Below are 20,886 nucleotides of genomic sequence, written 5' to 3'. Positions count from 1 at the left end.
AAACAAAACGTCACTAGGTGTAATCTTTGAAAAACATATAACTATTTGTTATTTTGGCCATAAACGTTTTTTGTTTTTATCAAGACGATGATTTTTTAGCATGCATTAATACATGATTTTAACATGTACAAGAACACTTTAAATTTTAAAATAAAACATGACCGAGTTAAAGAAAGTTTGTGTGCATAGATAATCTCCATTAATCTGGATATTAGGTCCTAATCATATGTCTTCATTTACAACCCAAATCAAATGAACATAAGAAAGGCTAAACAAACTGATATGGGAGACAAATACCCAAAATATTTATTTTATTTCAGAACGAAGCATATGTGTATCCGGGTAGCGAAACTGACTACCATAGATACCTTGGACACATATCTTAATATTTTAGCTAAATCATTGTTTTTTTTGTATTTGCACACATAATGAGCATAATTCCCATCAAATAATTTCAAAATGTTTGAAATAAGTTATCTTACATTGAATTGTGCCTTCGCACTTGACCTTTTTATGGATATTTGAGAAGGTTTCTAGCAAAACTATAATCACTGAGCGTTTGCCCGGAAGTATGGTGTATGATAGACGAGCACGTTAATTGTTTTTGAAATTTGTACTGTCATTTTTAATATTAAGCTGTCGATAAATGTTATGCCTTAATAATTTTGTAATATAACAAGAATTCGCAACCTTTTAACAATTAGTACAGACGTTGTTCATGTCTCGACTGTCTAGTCAAATGGAACAAATACTAAAACTTATTTTGAAATGGCCACTAACAAGTAAGACGGTGTGGAGGAAACTGATATTTTACCACGAATTGTGACCTCAATCTTTGAACGAGTGAGATGGAATTTGGATAAGACATATAAGCCGGAAATTAACAACGTTATTTGTTGTAAAATAATAACCCGTACTAAAACATGAATGACTGCGTCTACTCCAACCAAAAAAACTACTATACGATTATTGTATGTCCCCCTCCGTTGACATAAACAGGAATACAGTGCTGTGTATCGTGGTTGTCGATTGGTGGCATGAAAGCGTTACTACATCATTCTTTTGTTTATTGTATATACAAACAAATATAATTTCGAGCATTAGCTGCCAGTTTAAGAAGAACTTTCAACGTTAATGTTTGCTATCATCATAATCTAAATTGACTTGTAAAAAGCAGAACCAATATGATAAATAATTACTTTATTGCATTATATATGTATACTGTGCAAGAAAACAATATTGCGACGAACAAAATAACCATGTGTATGTTTCAGAATACATGTAGTTAACTTTCACACAAAACAAACTTTCATGAAAGATAACAGCATCAATACAGAACACAGGTATTTATTGTAAGTTTGTTACAGCAGCAATAGTTTTCAACAAAATCATAACAAATTTTCAACACCATTTTAATATAAAATTAAGATATGTTATTCATAGTATTATATATAAATATAACTATCTGGTATATTCATGAAATAAACAAGAGAAAGGAATTTGGATTGTCCCTAAATTGAAACTGTCGGTCTTGCGAAGATAACGATTTCGTCAGCTGTGTTTACTTATAAAGCACATCTTCAAACAATATTCTGTTTATTTTACACTTGTGTATCTGATAACGGCTCTAGCCCGTTATTCTCTCATTAAAGAAAATTTTAAATGCAAAGTCGAAATACCTTATCAGATATCCCCAAAATTATTCCAACGGCAACTGTGTTTGAAACATGAAGAACATCACAACTTTCAGTTAGGTCACACATGTGTTCGAGTGAGTATACAAGCACGTACATCAGCAAATATTAAAATCACAGTCGCCGTGGTGTAAGGGATATGGTGTCCGCCTAGCGACCGGGAAGTCATGGATTCGATCCCCACCGTGGGAGCGTTCTCTAGATTTCCCCAAAAGACACCAAGTACTGGTTCTAGGCCCAGAAAACGGATTCGAGAGCGTATATATAAGCATAAGGCTTTCGATGCAATCAAGCTAAATAGGTTTAAACTAAACTAAATGTTAAAATGAATGCTCATTTTTGCACGATGTTGCATTTTATAATGCTTATTTTACAGCTAATGTATGCTTAGTTGAAAGTCTAGTGGTTTCTTTTTTTATACAAACATTTAAAAAAGTATTTGATACACTGAAAACACATGTTTGTTCGTTTGTTTAACTAGTTTTGCAAAAGCTTATCATTTAAAATCCGTAGTTCTCTTTAAACCCGTTTGATTACATTTACCAACAAAAGTAGATGATTGCCTTTCCATCAATTGTAACAAAAATATGCGTTTTCATAACATTAAAAAGTAATTCAATCACATGCCATTAAATTTGTAAGATTGAAGATGTGTTTAGGCGAAATTGACCAGTGGACAGAAATAAATAAGCAAACAATACTGCATATGCGGGATAAATGCCTATAACAATGCATTTAATACAGTCATGCAAGAATAGTTCATTCCGCACTCGTTTAAGAAAATAACCAAGCACACTAATTTATAATGACGTTTGGTTAAATTACTCCAACCAAGAGCAACAATTCATAAGGAATAGTAAGCTTCCATTTATTTCGGGTAATTTAATCAATACAAAATTTATTTTGCCTTTTCAATACACTGTCTAACGTACAGATGCAATTGCCGTGGCAGTCACCTATTGATGTAAGTCATGGAAAACTGGTTGGCGGTCTGGTTGTTTTGTTGTTTCTACAATAAGAAATGTTGTTTTAAGTTTTAACTAGTATATAACTCTCATGAAGTTCATTTATCAAATACTTATGTGTGTGCTCGTGTTATGTTTTATGATGCAACACAGAAACATTTGGTCTCAAAAACTGTCGTCTATGAGAGCATATCATTTTGTTTTGCCACTATAAAGAAATTTGCATTCTATATTCAATGCATTTATCCAATGGCCATTAGTCATATGTACCACATGACCGTCCAATATATTTGGGTATCGGATCCAAAAAGTGTTTTTTTTCCATATTGCACAGTTGAGTACAAGTGCACAAAGCAATTGTTTTTTAACGAGAAAAGCCGTTACCGAGAAAATGTATCCGAATGTACAATAATCGATTCACACAGGCGCTTGTCTTAAAAATAGCATAGATGCAATAAGAGCATCTGTTAACTGGGAAGCGTTTAGGTTATGTTGTTTTTTGCAGCATTAAAATAATCAAAATGCTGAAGAAAGGAATATAGAATAAAAAGCTTAATATACTTTAAAAGTGTACAATTCGGGATATCTATACAATATATCTATCCGTATTGTACAGTGAAACGTCTTATAACATAGTAGAAAAATAACATAAAGCAGTAGAAAAATATTTTATGCGTATTTTATAATGACATTTAAAACGTGAAGCACATTGAAGAAAACTAAATTAGCGAAATGCTTCACCACTGCGTTAAAAGCACATTTGCATAGTTATTATTTCAGTGTATTGTTGAAAATTATGAGAGCAGCTGAGGTTCTTATGTATAATTTATGTATTCATCTGCGGCCATGCATATTAATTTTGCCTAAATGTGTAATACATACTTGAAAACGGCGACTTAAAAATATATAATTCTTAAATTAGCAGAAGCTGTTTTTAAACTAGACTGAGACATCATTTGCATAAACGTTTTTATAAAATATGACTTCGAGAGTGTTTACAGAGTTGTACAAATGCCATATAAGGACAACTTTCACGTATTATGGTTTTTCTACTGTAACGAACCTGTCCTGATATGCAAAAACCTGTGTTAAATGTTAACACAGTAACGTATATAGTGATCTAACGCATGTTTGTTTTTCTTCAAATTAGCATAGACAATCTGTTACACATACCCTTATTTAAAAATATCATTTGGACAATTATTATATTAAATTTCATACACATGTGGAAATAACTATAGCCTGTTCGGTATTCGCAAGGTAAATATTGACCATCTAACACCGAACACCAACAGACGAAAGGCGTTTCAAGAGCTGACCATGAGCTCGCAATACTCAGGTCCTCTATGGGCATACATTGAAGACATATGACGCCGACATCTTCGCTGTGGTTACAGTTGCTGTAGCCAACTGCTGGGTGGGTGCAATCCATGAGAGATTCCTCGCTGCCTCTGCAATCGAGGTCGTCGAGTAGAATCTCCTGGGTCAACTGGCCTGGACCAAAGAAGCCATCAGCTTTTGGGACAGCGCCGACTCTAGAATGTGATGCAACTATGCGTTGATACGAACACATTTTACTTAATGATAACTCCAATACTAGTCGAATGACGGCTAATGGAAAGACAATTTGTTTGAATTAAATAAAGACTGGCCTTACAAAGCGAACAGATTATCGCGTGAATATTTTTGAATAAGATATATAGTTTATCACGTTATTAATACCACCGTGTTCATTGAAAACGATGGAACTCCAACATGCAAGCAAACAAGTATGCATAAAGTAAATCGGTTTTATTGTGAAGCCTCTCTGTAGAATCATTACATGCATCAACCTTTAGTACTTCATGTTATTTTACGTTAATATGCTATATAATGACATATTCATTTTATTTCGCACAGGCATGAAATTGTGTTATGATACCGATAGCATATTATCTTACGTAAGTGTATTGTTACGCGCGTTAAAAATAACTTTTATAATTTTTATTTGCTGAATTGATTAATTGCTTTACAAAATTAAATGAAAAGTACAAAATTACAGCAACATTTACCTCTGATAACCGAGAAAACTGCAGACAACCGCTGCATCTGCCGGATCAAATAGGTCATTGCAGATGGTTCCCCATGTTACGCCACCATCCAGCGAAATTTCCACCCGACCTTCGTAAGGCGAACTTCCACCAACCAAGCGCAATACTTCTCCTTTAAACAATATTACTTAAATAGTTGACCATAAGCGTTTAATCCGTTCTAAATATGGTAAAAAGATGTATTCGTTTCTATTTGGATTCATAATTAACGACATAAATGAGGTAAATAAAGTTACTGAAAATGTTTATGTACTAGCAAAGATTGTCACAATAGTTACTAAGAATAACGCAAACATTAAACCTGTCGGTCTAGAGGTTTCAGAGAGCAATGTCTTTTAATACATTGAGCTACATATGTCTATTTTATCATTGTGACCCCAAGCACGTGACCAGTTTTCTCATTGGCCACTATTTACTCTATGTGCACGATTTGAACACATTTTGTGGACGTCAACAAATTGATGTTTATATTAATATTTCACCTCCAGGCTCAGTTATTCATAACAAAACGAATTTTATTAAGCTTTACCAGATCTTTTAATACAGCACACATTAATAAATCGAAACACTTATTAAATTAACCTTTCGATCTTTACGCTTGGGAAGTTTATATTACAGGGTCATAGTTTGATAAAACATTTGAGGTGGACTACACTTTGATGCTGTATTCGAATTATATCACCCGAGGAACTTTCATACAAAGTATTATACCCAAAATGTATTTGATAATCAATATTTATAGCATATCAAAGTTTAAAGCGGAGCATTTATTTTAGCAGCGAACCTAGGACGTTGGCAATTGAACATGGACAGCCTGACAGGATGACAGACGTCAATGGCGATCAAAGTTTACCCATCTTTATAAAGTACCGGGTGGGGTTCATATAATAATATTGTAAATTATTTTTAGCAAACAATAAAACTCCAGAAATCATGTCAGGAGAGAAGTTCGTGTTCTGATCCAATTAATTTATAACAGAACACCTAGCTGCCTACTGAGGGCATACCAGTAATACATACGTGTGTTGCAGACAACGCCAGCATCTTCAGAATGCGAACAGGACGCGGCTTTCGGTTTGCAATTCAACAGGGACGTTTCATCCCCGGCACAGTCATAATTAAGGATCGACGAATATGCAGAACCTGGTCCGTAATACGAACTAGTCCAGTAACCAGCAACGTCACTAAAATTCGTTCAAACACAGTGCCGTTGATTTACTTCGTTTTTTTTTAATGTATACATATCGATAAATATGTAAAATGATTAAACTTAAAGTGCATTTGAAAAATATTATTTACAAGATTGGAATTAATTATTATTCAATTAATTAATACAACCATTTACTTACAGCCGCACTGAGGTAAAATAAGAGCCAACATATCAATGCTTAAGTTATGTTGTCTGTAGCATAGAGTAATGCATGAAACCTCATATCAACATATTATTTTCAAAGAATCATTTGTTTACTACCTTCTGAAACCTAGCATTCTGCATACCACCCTGGCTTCATTATTACCAAAGTAGTCATCACATACAGTACTCCATGACATCCCGTGATCTCGGGAAATCTCGACTCTGCCTTCCAATTCGGTTGATCCATTCCCAACGAGGCGAACCTGCGCATGCAAGGCTGAAATGAATTAATTGAATTTGTTGTACTTAAAAATAGTTAAATTACAAGAAGTAATTTTTTTATTTATCAGGATTTATCGCTATTGTTTTAAAATGAACTGGTATTTGGTAAACATATGAAATGTATGCAATTTTAATCAGTGCATTAATTGCTGAACTTAGTGACTCGAATTTTGCAAAAGAACCACCATTCAAAATAATGAAAATTAAGAATTTGCTAAACCAATGTGGCCTCACATTCTTCTGATATTTAGGTTTAAGGGAAATTATTTTTTTGTCTAAATAATCCTTAATATATATTTCTCTAAAACAGCACATGTAAACACGGTCTTGTATGTTTAAGAAGATTTATAAAATCAACATTAGGGCTAAGATGGCCCTAGTCCGCTCTGCATAGTAATGTTTTTAGAGGAGAATGTTTTTCATAATAAGTCTATATAAACCAATTTACTTTTGATCTTATGGGAATGATTTGATTTAAATTAAATAATTATATGTGAGGAAAACAAAACCATTTTGTGTACACAGTATTACATCTATGGATCTTCTGCTTCAGGAACTAACATGTTACAGTGATCATCTTATAATGGCAATAGCTCAAGTGTGACACAGAGGCAACATGACGTTGAATGCGTTTTATTCCATATTCATGCATCGAACATATTTTGATAAGGACCAATATCTTTCGTCAAATGTCAAATATAAAAGCCCAGACCCTGGTCGTTGCATAGGAAAACGCATTTAAAACATTGGAAACAAAATTAATCAAACATTTAATAAAATGTATAAAAGTAACTATAATATACACAGGTCAATACAAATTAACAATCAAAAAGTATTATCGTTTTTCGCAGTCAATTTAGGTTTTGTGTGTACCTGATTGGCAAACAACTCCCACGTCTTCTTTGTGATAGCAGTCTGTTCTGTCAATGACATTGTGCCTGCATTCTAGGATTGTCTCCTCATTGCCGTCACAATCAAGATTGTCCAAATGGATCGGTTGAGAGTTTGACCCTGATCCAAAACTTACTGCCACGGCCCCATTCCTTGACAAATTGACATCGTCATAATACACATACTGCATAAAGTGAGTATTTATCCCCAATATTACGTATTGAAACATATATTATGACACACGTATATTTACAATAAAACAAGAAGTATAAACAACACCTTGTTAACGAGATTGTGATGTTGAAAAAAAGGTAAACAGTGTGGTAATAGACAGTACACTAGTATCTGCTGGTTAACAAGTTTTCTTGAAACGCAATCATATTGTATGAGTTATTTACTTTGCATGAATAAACAAGATAGATGTTCATATGAGTATAACTATAAATAATTGAAAACATGTGTTTATTTTAACTTAAAAATTAATACAAAATAACTCAAATTATAAGAGTGATGTGAGGCTATTAGGGATAATGATATAAAATTTAAAGTTATGTGACTTGAAAAACATCTTTTCTACCTTGAATATCCCAGCATTCCACAAATTACCCCAGCTTCTACCCAATCAAATCCGTCGTCACAAATCGTTCCCCATTCGTTATTTATGAAGACTTCCACCCTCCCTTGATCAGCGGAATTGGAATTAACCAGTCTTACCGGGCCCTCTGCAATGATTATCATTTTTTTTAAACTTAATTGTCAATTGATAACAATTTGGAATGTTGAAACGTTCGAAATGAAAAGCGAGAGGTTAATTGCAAGATGTTATACACGAGGTATGAGATAAACAGTATCTTGTTTGTTGATGGATAAACTAATAATATTACAATTTATATTTACAAGTGATTCTTTCATGACTTTACAACATATTTTCTTTTTTGCACGAGTATAATGTTATTTTATTGCGCTGTGTGTATGAGTGGGTTTTCGTTCTTCGTTGACGCCTTGTTTCATAACGAAATTGATACACTATGTCTAGAGAAATATCATGATAGATTATTGGAAAGAATGTTGATTTGAACTGTTCTTTCAATATAATTATTATGAAAATTTGGAAATTGCAAATGAAAACTTAGGAAATAACAAAACTGACGAATAATATCTTAAATTATAAGAGTAGTGTGTGGCTATAAGTATGAGATAAATAAAAATACACTATCTCAATAGAAATTTAATGATAGATTATTCAAAGCAAATTTAGAAATTGCAAATGGAACATTGTATTGGCAATCACACAACTAAAGGAAATATACCACGTCACAAACCTCGTGTACATATAACACCGGCGTCCTCTGAGTGACCACAATTGAGCTTGCCAAATGCTTCATGACCACATTCGGCGAACGTACTTTCGTGGCCGCCACAATTAATACCATATATTAGTTGTCCTTGCGTGGACACACCAGCACCAAAGAACGCATTCAGCGTAGCAGTACTGTTCACACTTAAAAAGTAAATTTATATATGTATCTAGTTTTTGCAATTAATTTTACCAATATGGTACATGCAGAAACTCATTATTTTAAGTAGTAGCAGTAGTAGTAGAAGAAGTTAAAGTAATAGTATTACTATTATTACTATTATTACTATTATTATTATTATTATTATTATTATTATTATTACTATTATTATTACTATTATTATTATTATTATTATTATTATTATTATTATTATTACTATTAATATAGTAATAGTAGAAGTAGTAGTAGTAGTAGAAGTAGTAGTAGTAGTAGTAGTAGTAGTAGTAGTAGTAGTAGTAGTAGTAGTAGTAGTAGTAGTAGTAGTAGTAGTAGTAGTAGTAGTAGTAGTAGTAGTAGTAGTAGTAGTAGTAGTAGTAGTAGTAGTAGTAGTAGTAATAGTAGTAGTAGTAGTAGTAGTAGTAGAAGTAGTAAAACTAGTAGTAGTAGTACAATACCAGTATGATGAATTTAGAAATAAATGTGCAAAATATATGTGATAATGTATTGCCTTTACAGGCCGATTGTCAAAAAATAGAGCTTAGTTCTGATTATTGTAAGACACAAACCTGGACAATCCAAGTGATTGGCAAACAACACTTGCTTCTTTAGAGTCAAAGTAGTTGTCACACACAGTCCCCCAAGTCGCTCCGTTGTCAATCGATACTTCCACCCGACCTTGGTATGTTATTCCTGAACCAGCAAGCCGAACCATCATTGCTACAATGAAACAAATAAAATATTTAAAATAAGAACATTCGATAAATGGAAAAACAACAACACTCTTTGAATGTTTTGATTAACAAACAAACAAGACGTCACGCATTAAACAATTTAGACAACATATGGCTATATATGTGTGAGAACATTCAGATAAACATATGGAATATTAATGAAATTATAGCTCTATAGGCATACAGATCAATCAGTCCCTACAGCACGGCATAAACATAGACGTCAATAATTACAACCGTTGAACAGTATATAGTCAAAGTTGTGAGAAATATTTTGACACAATCTTATTTCAACAGACATTATCTTTTATGAAGTACAAACAATGTTTCCTTTTTAGTAATGAAGAAATAGACGTCATACGTGTGTAATCAATCATTACGACATAAGCAAATTTATAAAGAAGCATACTTTTCATTCTTTATATTTAAATTATATTAGTATTTTGGGGCCTATATATTCTTGTTTAACTATAAACGGCTTGCATTGTATATCATTCAAGAGCCTTTGTCCGAAGTACTTACGAAACCCAACGCATGTCACGCCATTTGATGACAGATTGTAGCCGTCTGTACATAAGCATGATCGTATTATGGTGGTATCCGGCACAGGAACGCATATATGGTCACAACCACCGTTGTTATTTGCGCAACCATTACTCAAACCTAAAGCACAGGAACGCTTATATGGTCACAACCACCGTTGTTATTTGCGCAACCATTACTCAAACCTAAAGCACAGGAACGCATATATGGTCACAACCACCGTTGTAATTTGCGCAACCATTACTCAAACCTAAAGCACAGGAACGCATATATGGTCACAACCACCGTTGTTATTATTTGCGCAACCATTACTCAAACCTAAAGCACAGGAACGCATATATGGTCACAACCACCGTTGTTATTTGCGCAACCATTACTTAAACCTAAAGCACAGGAACGCATATATGGTCACAACCACCGTTGTTATTTGCGCAACCATTACTCAAACCTAAAGCACAGGAACGCATATATGGTCACAACCACCGTTGTTATTTGCGCAACCATTACTCAAACCTAAAGCACAGGAACGCATATATGGTCACAACCACCGTTGTTATTTGCGCAACCATTACTCAAACCTAAAGCACAGGAACGCATATATTGTCACAACCACCGTTGTTATTTGCGCAACCATTACTCAAACCTAAAACCCATTACGTTTCGATTTACAAACTTGCAGAATTTAATTAAACTTGAAAACGTTAAAAATTTTACATTCCACTCTGATATATACATTATTTTTTCAAAGTGTTATTAATGGAGGAGATCATTATAAGATTGATTAATTAATGCTTTTCGATTTGATAAAGAAATATAAGTGAATTAAAACTGATAATTTACTGTTCCAAACAGTTAAAATTTAAAGTGTAAATTATAATTTTCATTGTTTTAATATGAAATGACGTCGTGTTTTTTTACGAAATGACGTCATTATAAAACAATATAATCCCGCTTAACTCTTTAATAATGTATATAAACGGTTAAACAAGGATATAAAAAAACGAAAATGTATTATATTCGGTGGAAAATGGATTTTATTTCAATCGTGATTATAGAAAAATATGTTTTCTATGATTACTCGTGAATTAAAATCGATATACCCGAATCGAACAAATATACTCTATGTCTTCCGTTCTTATCCATTAACTTAACGCAAATGTTATCCAACGTTGTTTTCTCTTTTCATGTTTTCATGTGTGTTCATGAAATGAAATTTGTTTTAACCAAGACTGTCAAAGGAAATGTGCCTTGTGTAAAATTATCCACATTTTGTTTCAAGTCGTATAATAAAATTAATTAAAATTGTAAGCGTATACTTAATAAATTAATACAATTGTATAATGTAGAGTGTACCGTAAGCTATTCTTATAATGAGTTTAATTAAAATTTGAAGCGTATACTTAATACATTCACACAATTGTATAATATAGAGTGTCCCGTAAGCCATCTACATAGCTAAGCAAAATGCTCTTGATCAGGGATTACCACGTTTTAGTTAGAATATATTTCGGGTCCTACGAATACAGTTTTTAGGGATATTTAAATTGACGAAGCCATGTAGCAAGAAAAATCGATTTCAACTGAATACATTGTTCACAATCGTGTTTATAAGAATGGATGATGTACCATGTCTCTAAAAAACTAAATACAAGAACGAGTACTATGTACAATCGAAACGGAATATCCCTGTTGCTATATAACTCTGGATTGACACCAATTGCATATTAAATTTCTATTTTAGACACACTTTAGGAACTTGAAATGACCTTTAGGATGAACGCGTATTTATATCCATATAAGCTTCTACACAACGGAATGGCACCTAAAGTCATTTCATGCAAATACAGAATTTAATTTACTAGATTAGATTGACAGCCTACCTGATGTGCTGGCTATATCCTTACTCTTTTTAATATCAATCAATGAACCAATCCCATCCTTTCCGAAGAGATGGGGAGCACCTCCGCTCACTGGTACCGCCATGACAGACCTGTTATTGGCAAAATAAACCGCTTTTAAAATGTTATTTTGCATGATATTTAATAACAACGCTTGGTACATATTTTCATTAAGTATTTCTTTGTTAAAACTGGTACTGTATTCAGTATTTTGTAAATATTGTTTTCGACGCATAAAAAAGATAAAACATGCATTTAAAAATTTATTTTCATGGAATTATAACGTTTTGTCGAGACCAATAAACAACACTTATGAATGATAATTAATGGTGCACTTGTCACTTACGTATAAATAAATATATGACTCACGTAGACAACTGGTGTGACATAAAATCCTTTATCATTATTGTTTGTGAATACCACTTTATGACTTATTTCATTACTTTTATTTTAACTTTAAAAATAATAAGATTATATTTTTTTTAATCAAACTTATAAAACTCAATCTCGTTTTTTTTAAAATATTAATATAGCTTGTTATATATGGCTAATTTCTTGTAAATTGTTGGAATTACTTCGCATTGCTGTCAGTATAATAAAGCATGTTTCTGTCCACCTCCAGCGACACAAAGTTGGTTCCATTTATTTTCGTAACGTTCTGTCGTTGCGAGCCATCAATGTTTACCTTCTCTATTCTTTGGGTATTAGCATCGGCCCAGTAAATAAAATTGTCTGAAAATATTTAACATTACGGTATTGGATAATTTTTGTGAATCACACAACATAGAGTTTTATCGTTCCAAGGACACAACTTATGCCAAAACATTACTATAAAAAGCTTTTGTATATGTTGTAAATAGAAGAAGCAACATAGATGACATTGGGCAAAAGTGTATGTAAGCTTTCGAAAAGCTTACGTAAAACTGATGCTTGAAACAGACACTTGAACTAAAATCTGGCAAAAATTGTATATGGCAGCTTCAGTATGTTGTAAGTAATTGACACATGAATTTATATAACGAATGTGTATTCATAGGGATAAAAAACGGTGTTCATGCTCATGGCCCGTAAATTTTTATGTCACTATTTTGACAAAAATGTCTTTCTATGATGGACCTTCAAAGCTGTCTTACTATTTGTATCCAACGCAAGTCCATAGACATTTGAAAGACCGGCTAAAACAGTCTTCCTCTTTTTTCCATCGTAATCTGTCACTTCAATTTTACTATAATACCGGTCACTCCAATACAGTTTTCTGCAATTATAAATGTGTTTTGTGTGCCGGCATTTACTTTCCAACATACTGTATTATATATGAAAGGTGTTCTATATTATCAAAGGTGTTCTATATATTCAACGACAACGAAGATCGGTCCTACTTTATATTCAGTTTAGTGATACTTGTATCAGTGTTTGTTTTTAAACCATAAGTTCAAACCTAATTCCTTTAACTAATGTGTATAACAATGAAATTTATAATTTTAGCTTATTATTTCCATGCACAACTGAAATATAATGTATTATACAGTATAACGAAATGTGCAATAATTAAAGCTATTTTTCTTTTTTCCATATCATTTCATTTAATATTTGTACAACAAAACATGTGCATGTCCGTGTGAAAGCGGGTTTATAACAAAAGGCATTACGTAATTTTAAACAAGATCAAACCTCTGTCGGATGTCCAGCTCTATGTCAGTTGGATAGTTTATATCTGTGGCTATAATGGTTGACCTTTTCAATGTCGGCAGACTCACCACATCAATAGTATCCGTTCCATCGGAGCCAACAAAAAGAAGTCGAGATACCGGATCTATTGCCATTGCTGTGACGACAGAGGCTACAACAGTTACATCAGACAGTTTGTGCTAAGTAGATTCCGCTATGAATATAACCAGCTAAGCTTTGCGGCATCAATGCTTTTGTATACCAAGATTTTGACTCAGGACATCTTTAACAATTTCGCATGTTTTATTTCATGTTGTGTTGGTAATTATTGGCCTAGATATTATGACTCGAATAAGCTTCTGTCATACCAACATAGAATAATGACATTCCAAAAACATCATACAGATTTCCTCCCCTGAAAGATTTCTTTTCTGTCTGGAGTTTCATTATTGCTAAGCAAAGCCTGCAAATTATGAACATGGATTGTACGAGCCATATCAAGAATAGTTATGATTTTTTTGTTTCATGGGTTAGAGTTCATGAGAAAGTTTTCGTTGAGTAAATTAACAGCGAGTTTGTTTTCGAAGGTCTTAAACCATAGTTAGCATCACATGCACAAGTGTATTCTTACTATATGACAATCTTAATAGTTCCGTCGTGCTTAAGGAATCCACGGATGTCCTCACTAGTTTGTGTTCGTCATTGTCTGCCCAATAGATGTCTCTGTAGACAGGATCGTAATCGAAATGTTGTATTGAAGTATTGACGGACGTTGGCGACAGACTGATAGCCTTAAAATTTTGTGTGCGGATATCCATGAAGATGACCTGGTTACTGCTGTTGTCCATTATAAGCAATTCATCGTCATTTCCACTGCCTATCAAAGTTAAGAATGCAAAACTAGGTCAATGAAATCTAAGCTTCAGCTTGTTGATTGTTAAGTTTGATTTCCTATATGGTTTAAATAATACATTATTAAATCAGTACTACGGTTCCCACTCGTGTAATAAATGTTATAAAATTAAGAGTTCTTACTTGATGAGTTTGATCTAAGTTTTAAACACAGCTGTGTGTTACAAAATGTGGTTGAACAGCACTGATGGCAAATCATATCCTGACGTTTCTCTGCGGATCGTCCAACCAAATTTCCAGTAAGACGTGCAGCGCACACCTTTAGAAATAAATAAATCATCTTTCAATTCACGTTAATAAATTAAACTGTTTATTTAATTCTTAATGATACTTCGATCAAAACAAGAGCTTGCATTGGTCTGATATTCATTTTATATCATCCGATTTTTATCAATATTTTGTATAAAAACAATCTATCAAATGCAAAATCATGCATTGTGTAATATTTGATATAAATTTTACGACTACCAAAACTATAGATTCCTTTAGTTTAGTATGCTATTAAATCCAAAATAAATATCATTGACTTTTCGGTCGGTTTAGAACGAAATCTAATTATGCAACAAACGAAGCAACTTTTAGACTGCAAATTGAATCCATATTGTTACTAAATCCATGATATGTAATAGTAATGTTTTCAAATGACTGACTACAATTGCGCATTCAGTATTCGAAACTGACGACGAAGTCTGGTTACGCGACACATATTTCCAGACTGTAGACAACACAATATATAAGGTGATTTTATGTAAATGAAAAATTTTGTGAATGAAATCGTGTAGATTTGATATAACATTGAAATGCAAATGAAAAAATGTTTAGTTTTGTTTATTATTGATATATTACGATACTTGTTATTTGAACGACTGCTTTCCACAGACTTTAATCAGAATTTTAGTTCATATTTGATACGTGCTCTTACTTGTGCATCCCTACAGCCCATGTCATATACGATTCCGGATGGCGTTGATCTGCTTTGCTGGTAGCAAGACTAGGCGATGTAAAGTGAATACACCAGAAAATAAAAATATTTATTACATTATGTTCATTTAAAGATTTACAAGTAAACCAGATTCCGGTCGGGCAAAAATAACTTATGAGGAAGTCATGAAATCATGTCAACGATAATCCTTTCCTAATTCGGTGATGGTAATTACCCGTTGATGTCATAATTAGATGCACTTAGTACCAGTTTAGCCAGGATAAGTCTGAGTTGTTTAATTGACCGCATGAATATGCCTGAAATACTGTTGAAAAAGGCAAAAAATAAACAAAACACGAACCAAAAAAAATCAAACGTTTACCTGGCTTGCTAAACACGTGATGTTCGAACGGCAAAGTGTAGGATCCCTGACATGTTGGCAACTAAAGCAGTCTAAGCCAACTGTGGAAGCCAATTAAAATAATATGTCACGGAAGGTGCCGAAATATCTCTTAAGTATTGGTCTGATTCAAAAGTGTATTCGTTACTTTCCAAGTTTGGGTAAACGTACAAGTTTTCGTTATCTATTAAACAAACAGATACATCCATGATCGATATCGATATATAAATGTTCATTACAATCAATGCTATCATTTTATTAATGCTTTACACAAGAAAATTAACAGAAGAATATGACTCCATAAAACCAAAGACACTGTTAGGATTTTCGTACGCCGACGTTGTTTATCATTATGACAAAGTTAAACCGAATCCTTGTGTTACTTTTCATGTTATTAGCTGTACGATACATTGCTATCGGGATTGGGTAACTAACACTGAAAATATTAAGATAAATAACTCCCTAAATGATTTATAAATATTGTTTGGTGTAACACTTACCAAAGAATGATCTATGTAGATCTATCAAGTTTCATCTTAATATTATTAGTTGTAATGGAATAATATAGTGCTTAGCATGTTTATTTTCATAAGCGAACACACACTTATGATTCAGACAATTGTGTATACATTTATATACAACATGTATTATACAAACACCATAACAAAAAGCAAAAGAGAGATAAAGCTCATCTTGTAACAACGGACTTAAGACGTTGTGAAATTGGCTATGCTATTAAATTTAATGTTCATACATTTGAAAGCACACCTGTTGAACAAATTATGGGAATCAGAATAGGCATTCTATGTAAATATTTGTGTACGTAAGAAATACAAGTTACGAAAATAACTTTGAATTTATAATCAATCCAATTTAAACGTTGTATTGTGTTTTTTTTATTCGCTATACTTTTTTCACCATGCATTTCAATACACACTAATCGCTAAAGTATTATCTTACCAGTTATGTCGATAAACAGAAAAAGTACAGCGGGCGCCAACACTGAAAAAGACATAAAATAAATTTCACTTGTACCATGCTTTTGCCTAAACATCTTTTGAATTTAAGATTTTCAGATAAGCTTATAAATAATTGAGTCATCGGTTATGACCTTTATTTTACGATTGTAAAACAGAGGTGAATAAATAAAAAGATATAATAACGGTTTGAAATGTAAACCACTTTTTATTACTGGTATGATTTTACAATTTTATTTTTTTCATTTTTTATTATTTTTTCGTTAACATTCTTAATCGAAAGTTATAACGCCAAAGGAAATACTGGTTTCAAAAAATGTTTTGTAAACTTTACCACTGAATCGTTTACACAAAGATTAAGCAGACTGAATAGTTTTTATCCGGATTTCCTCGTCTTTGCAAAAAAAATAATCTTTATTTCAAACAACGATGACCAATGTTACCACCACTTCGTGTTTTGTTCAAATCAGAAACGTAAAATGGCATGTGATGTTGAAATGTGCATGTTTTGAGTGTTTTCATAGATCAGAGTATGTTCGTTGTTTTAATTTTATACATTCCTGACAAAATGTGTCGGTAGCAGCGGTATCTTTTGAGTTTTATTACCGTTTGTGTAAGCATTATCTTTCAATACTGCATGATATATTGTTTTGCATTATATATTGAGCCCATATTATCGTTGCGTGTTAGACTTTTTTTTAAATTCTTAGTCTCTATTATTTCCTACGTTTGTATAATCTTGTGACTGAATCCTTAGAGTTCTAAAACTGTTATGACAGTATGCGATGGTCGGTTAAACTTTTGATAACATGAAATACGTAAAGTGTGCGTATATATAAAAGTTATGACGTCGTTTATTTTACGCATTTCATTTCGATGATTTGTTTTGTATATGTCTGGTGTCCAAAATAGTGTAAACACTAGAAATTGCGCGGCAGCGGCCGCATGTTTGACCCAGGGGTCAGATCAAATTTTCAAATAGTGCACTGTCGCACATATGCTCATAGCTGCCATGTGTTAAATTGTCAAGGTTCTAGTGCTTATAGTGTAGGAGGAGATAGTGGCCAGGACGGATGAAAGGTAATTTTTGGTGGAAGTGGCCTATGTGGGCGCAGCCCTGGGGTGGGTAATATGAACATGGATGGTCGAGATAGACCGTGTTGTCATAAGAGATGTTCATGTTCATTTGAAGTCAATTGGTGAATAAATGAAGAAGTTATGTTAAAACAAAATTTTGGGTGGGCATGGTCTATGTGGGCGGGGCGCACCAGTTTTAGTAATGGGGCCATGCATAGTTGAGATTGACCGTATTGTTATAAGGAATTTTGGGTACGAAAGCAAATTTTGGTACTACAATTTTGGGTACGAAAAATAATGCCAAAAAATGTGGGTACGAAATAATGTGGGTACGAAAAAAAATTGGGGTACGAACAAATAATTGGGTACGAAAAATAAATTTGGGTAGGAAAAAAAGTTTGAGTACGCAAATTTTTTTGGGTACGAACGAATTTTGGTACGAAAAAAAAATCAGTACGAACAAAAATTGGGTACGAAACAAAATTTCGGTACGAAAAAAATATGGGTACGAAACAATTTTGGTAAGAAAAAAATTTGGGTACGAACAAAAATGTGGGTACGAAAACAAATTTGAATACAAAAATAAATGGTTACGAAAAAAATTTGTGTACGAAAAAAAAATGGGGGTACGGGGAAGTACTACCCGTTAACCTCTCGATATATTTGAAAGAGGACGGGAACCAAGCTGCCTTTACCTATATCAATGGCCCTGCGGGGTGGGAAAGTGGACATGGATGGTCGAGATAGACCGTGTTGTCATAAGAAATGTTCGGTGTTAATTTGAAGTCAGTTGGTGAATACATGAAGAAGTTATGTTAAAACACAATGTTGGGTGGGCGTGGTCTATTTGGGCTGGGCGCACCAGGGTTGGTAATGGGGGGGGGGGGGGCCATGCATAGTTGAGATCGCCCGTATTGTCATACAAAAATTGGATATGAACACAAATTTGGGTACTCAAATTTTGGGTACGAAAAAATTTCGCCCAAAAAATGTGGGTACGAAAAAAAATTGGGTACGAAAAAAATGGCAAGAACAAAATTTGGGTACGAAAAAAAATTTGGGTGCACAAAAAAATTGGGTACGAAAAAAATTTGGTACGAAACAAAATTTGGGTACGAAAAAAAATTGGGTTCGAAAAAAAAATTGTTTTCGAATAAAAATGTGGGATAGGAGAAAATTTGGGTTCGAAAAAAAATTGGGTATCCAAATTTTGGGTACGAAAAAATTATGCCCAAAAAATGTGGGAACGAAACAAAAATTGGGTACGAAAAAAAATTGGGTACGAAAAAAATGGCAAGAACAAAATTTGGGAACGAAAAAAAATTTGGGTGCACAAAAAAATTGGGTACGAAAATTTTTTTGTACGAAACAAAATTTGGGTACGAAAAAAAATTGGGTTCGAAAAAAAAATTGTGTTCGAATAAAAATGTGGGATAGGAAAAAAATGTGTCCGAAAAAAAATTGGGTACGAAAAAAAATGGGTACGAAAAAAAATTGGGTACGAAAAATTTTGGGTACGAAAGTAATTTGAGGGTACGGGGAAAAAGTACCCGTGAACCTCTCGATTAATTTGAAAGAGGACGGGAACCAAGCTGCCTTTATCTTTATCAATGGCGCTAGGGTGGAAAAGTGGACATGGATGGTCGAGATAGACTGTGGTGTCATAAGAGATGTTTAGTATTAATTTGAAGTCAATTGGTGAATTAATGAAGAAGTTATGTTAAAGCGAAATTTTGGTCTGCCACTATCTCCTCGGACACTATTCGCACTAGAACCTTAAAACTTACATACATTGTAGCTATGAGCATATGTGCGACGGTGCACTTTTTGGAATTTTGATCTGACCCCTGGGTCAATAGTTATTATCATGTGAGTCGCATTTTGTAAGTAAAATGAGTGAAAATGTCCTCAATTTACCCCATTTTACCCCTATAACTTTTGACCCAGGGGCTGATAGCTGTATTTAACTCATTTAATCATGACTTGTAGTATTTCTACTGCTCATGTAAATAGTAAGAAAATTTAAATTAAATGGAATGTTCGTGTTTTTTTTTGTTATTGCGATGCTATGTTGCGAATGGTTATTGACATTTATTTTGTTTTGTAAGTATTAAGGATGAATTATTTACTTCAGCATGTTTTTAAACTATTTAAAATTCTCATTACTTTGCATTGACCGTTCCAATGCGATGATGCCATATATATTCATGTTTAATGTTGTTTTATTAAGTTTGGCATAAATAATTGATTAATAGTCTTTAAAAGTAGCGGATAATAACAATACTTCACCTTCCGATAATAGAATTGTAATATTCCTATATATGATATTAGCACAATGTAACTGTACATTCAATATTTATAAGTTTAAATGCATTCAAGTATATATATCAACATTATTTAGTTCATCTATTAGCATATACTGCACGTTTACGTCCACACGTGTTGTTACATTTAGGTTGTATACTACAAAACGAGCGTCAATAATACCTCTCATATTTGCCAATTAGCCAATTTGCGAAATCCAACTGAGCAAAAATAGTGTTCGACATGCGATTTTATCATGTCTTTATACAATGTGTCAATTCTCATACAACTGCAAGATAAGATTGTAATTGAGACGTCTATGTTGCCGGACGGTTGGTGATGCATTAATTGACATTATGTTACATTTGATATATCTTATTGCAAACGCATGAGTTAATATATGTTATAGTGTTTGCTAAAATGTAGCAGGACTTGCATAAATACTTTTGGAATACATGTACTGTTCAGCTTTAATTTCATATGATATGTTTACTTATAAATATTGTATAAATCCATTAATAGAATTGTTCTCGATTGACAAATTGGTTTAGTACTACATTATCTCTGTATATAGTTCATCTGGTTATCTGCCGTCGCTATTTTTAGCTAAGCAAATGGTGCATACACTTGGAGACTTTTCTTACGCAACACGTATTCAAAC

At 33.0% G+C, this 20,886-nt stretch overlaps 1 protein-coding gene across 1 annotated transcript; it reads right to left on the bottom strand.

Annotated features, from left to right (window-relative positions):
- Nucleotides 1-2,545: 2,545 nt before the first annotated feature.
- Nucleotides 2,546-20,528, bottom strand: LOC127838289 (deleted in malignant brain tumors 1 protein-like). The gene is made up of 20 exons (XM_052365932.1): nt 20,409-20,528; nt 16,828-16,869; nt 15,850-15,929; nt 15,468-15,536; nt 14,669-14,804; nt 14,265-14,510; nt 13,637-13,805; nt 13,099-13,220; nt 12,541-12,697; nt 11,948-12,057; nt 10,047-10,187; nt 9,360-9,510; nt 8,599-8,777; nt 7,854-7,998; nt 7,259-7,428; nt 6,221-6,380; nt 5,770-5,933; nt 4,711-4,861; nt 4,016-4,194; nt 2,546-2,703 (listed from the first exon to the last, which is right to left on the bottom strand). Coding segments are annotated over exons 1-20 (2,580 nt in total). The 5' UTR covers nt 20,416-20,528; the 3' UTR covers nt 2,546-2,701.
- Between the last annotated feature and the right edge of the window lie 358 nt (nt 20,529-20,886).

Source organism: Dreissena polymorpha, chromosome 7 (assembly GCF_020536995.1).
Source record: "Dreissena polymorpha isolate Duluth1 chromosome 7, UMN_Dpol_1.0, whole genome shotgun sequence".
Lineage (NCBI taxonomy): Eukaryota > Metazoa > Mollusca > Bivalvia > Myida > Dreissenidae > Dreissena > Dreissena polymorpha.
The sequence above is the reverse complement of the archived record's forward strand: the minus strand, read 5'-3'. Positions and strand labels throughout refer to the sequence as shown.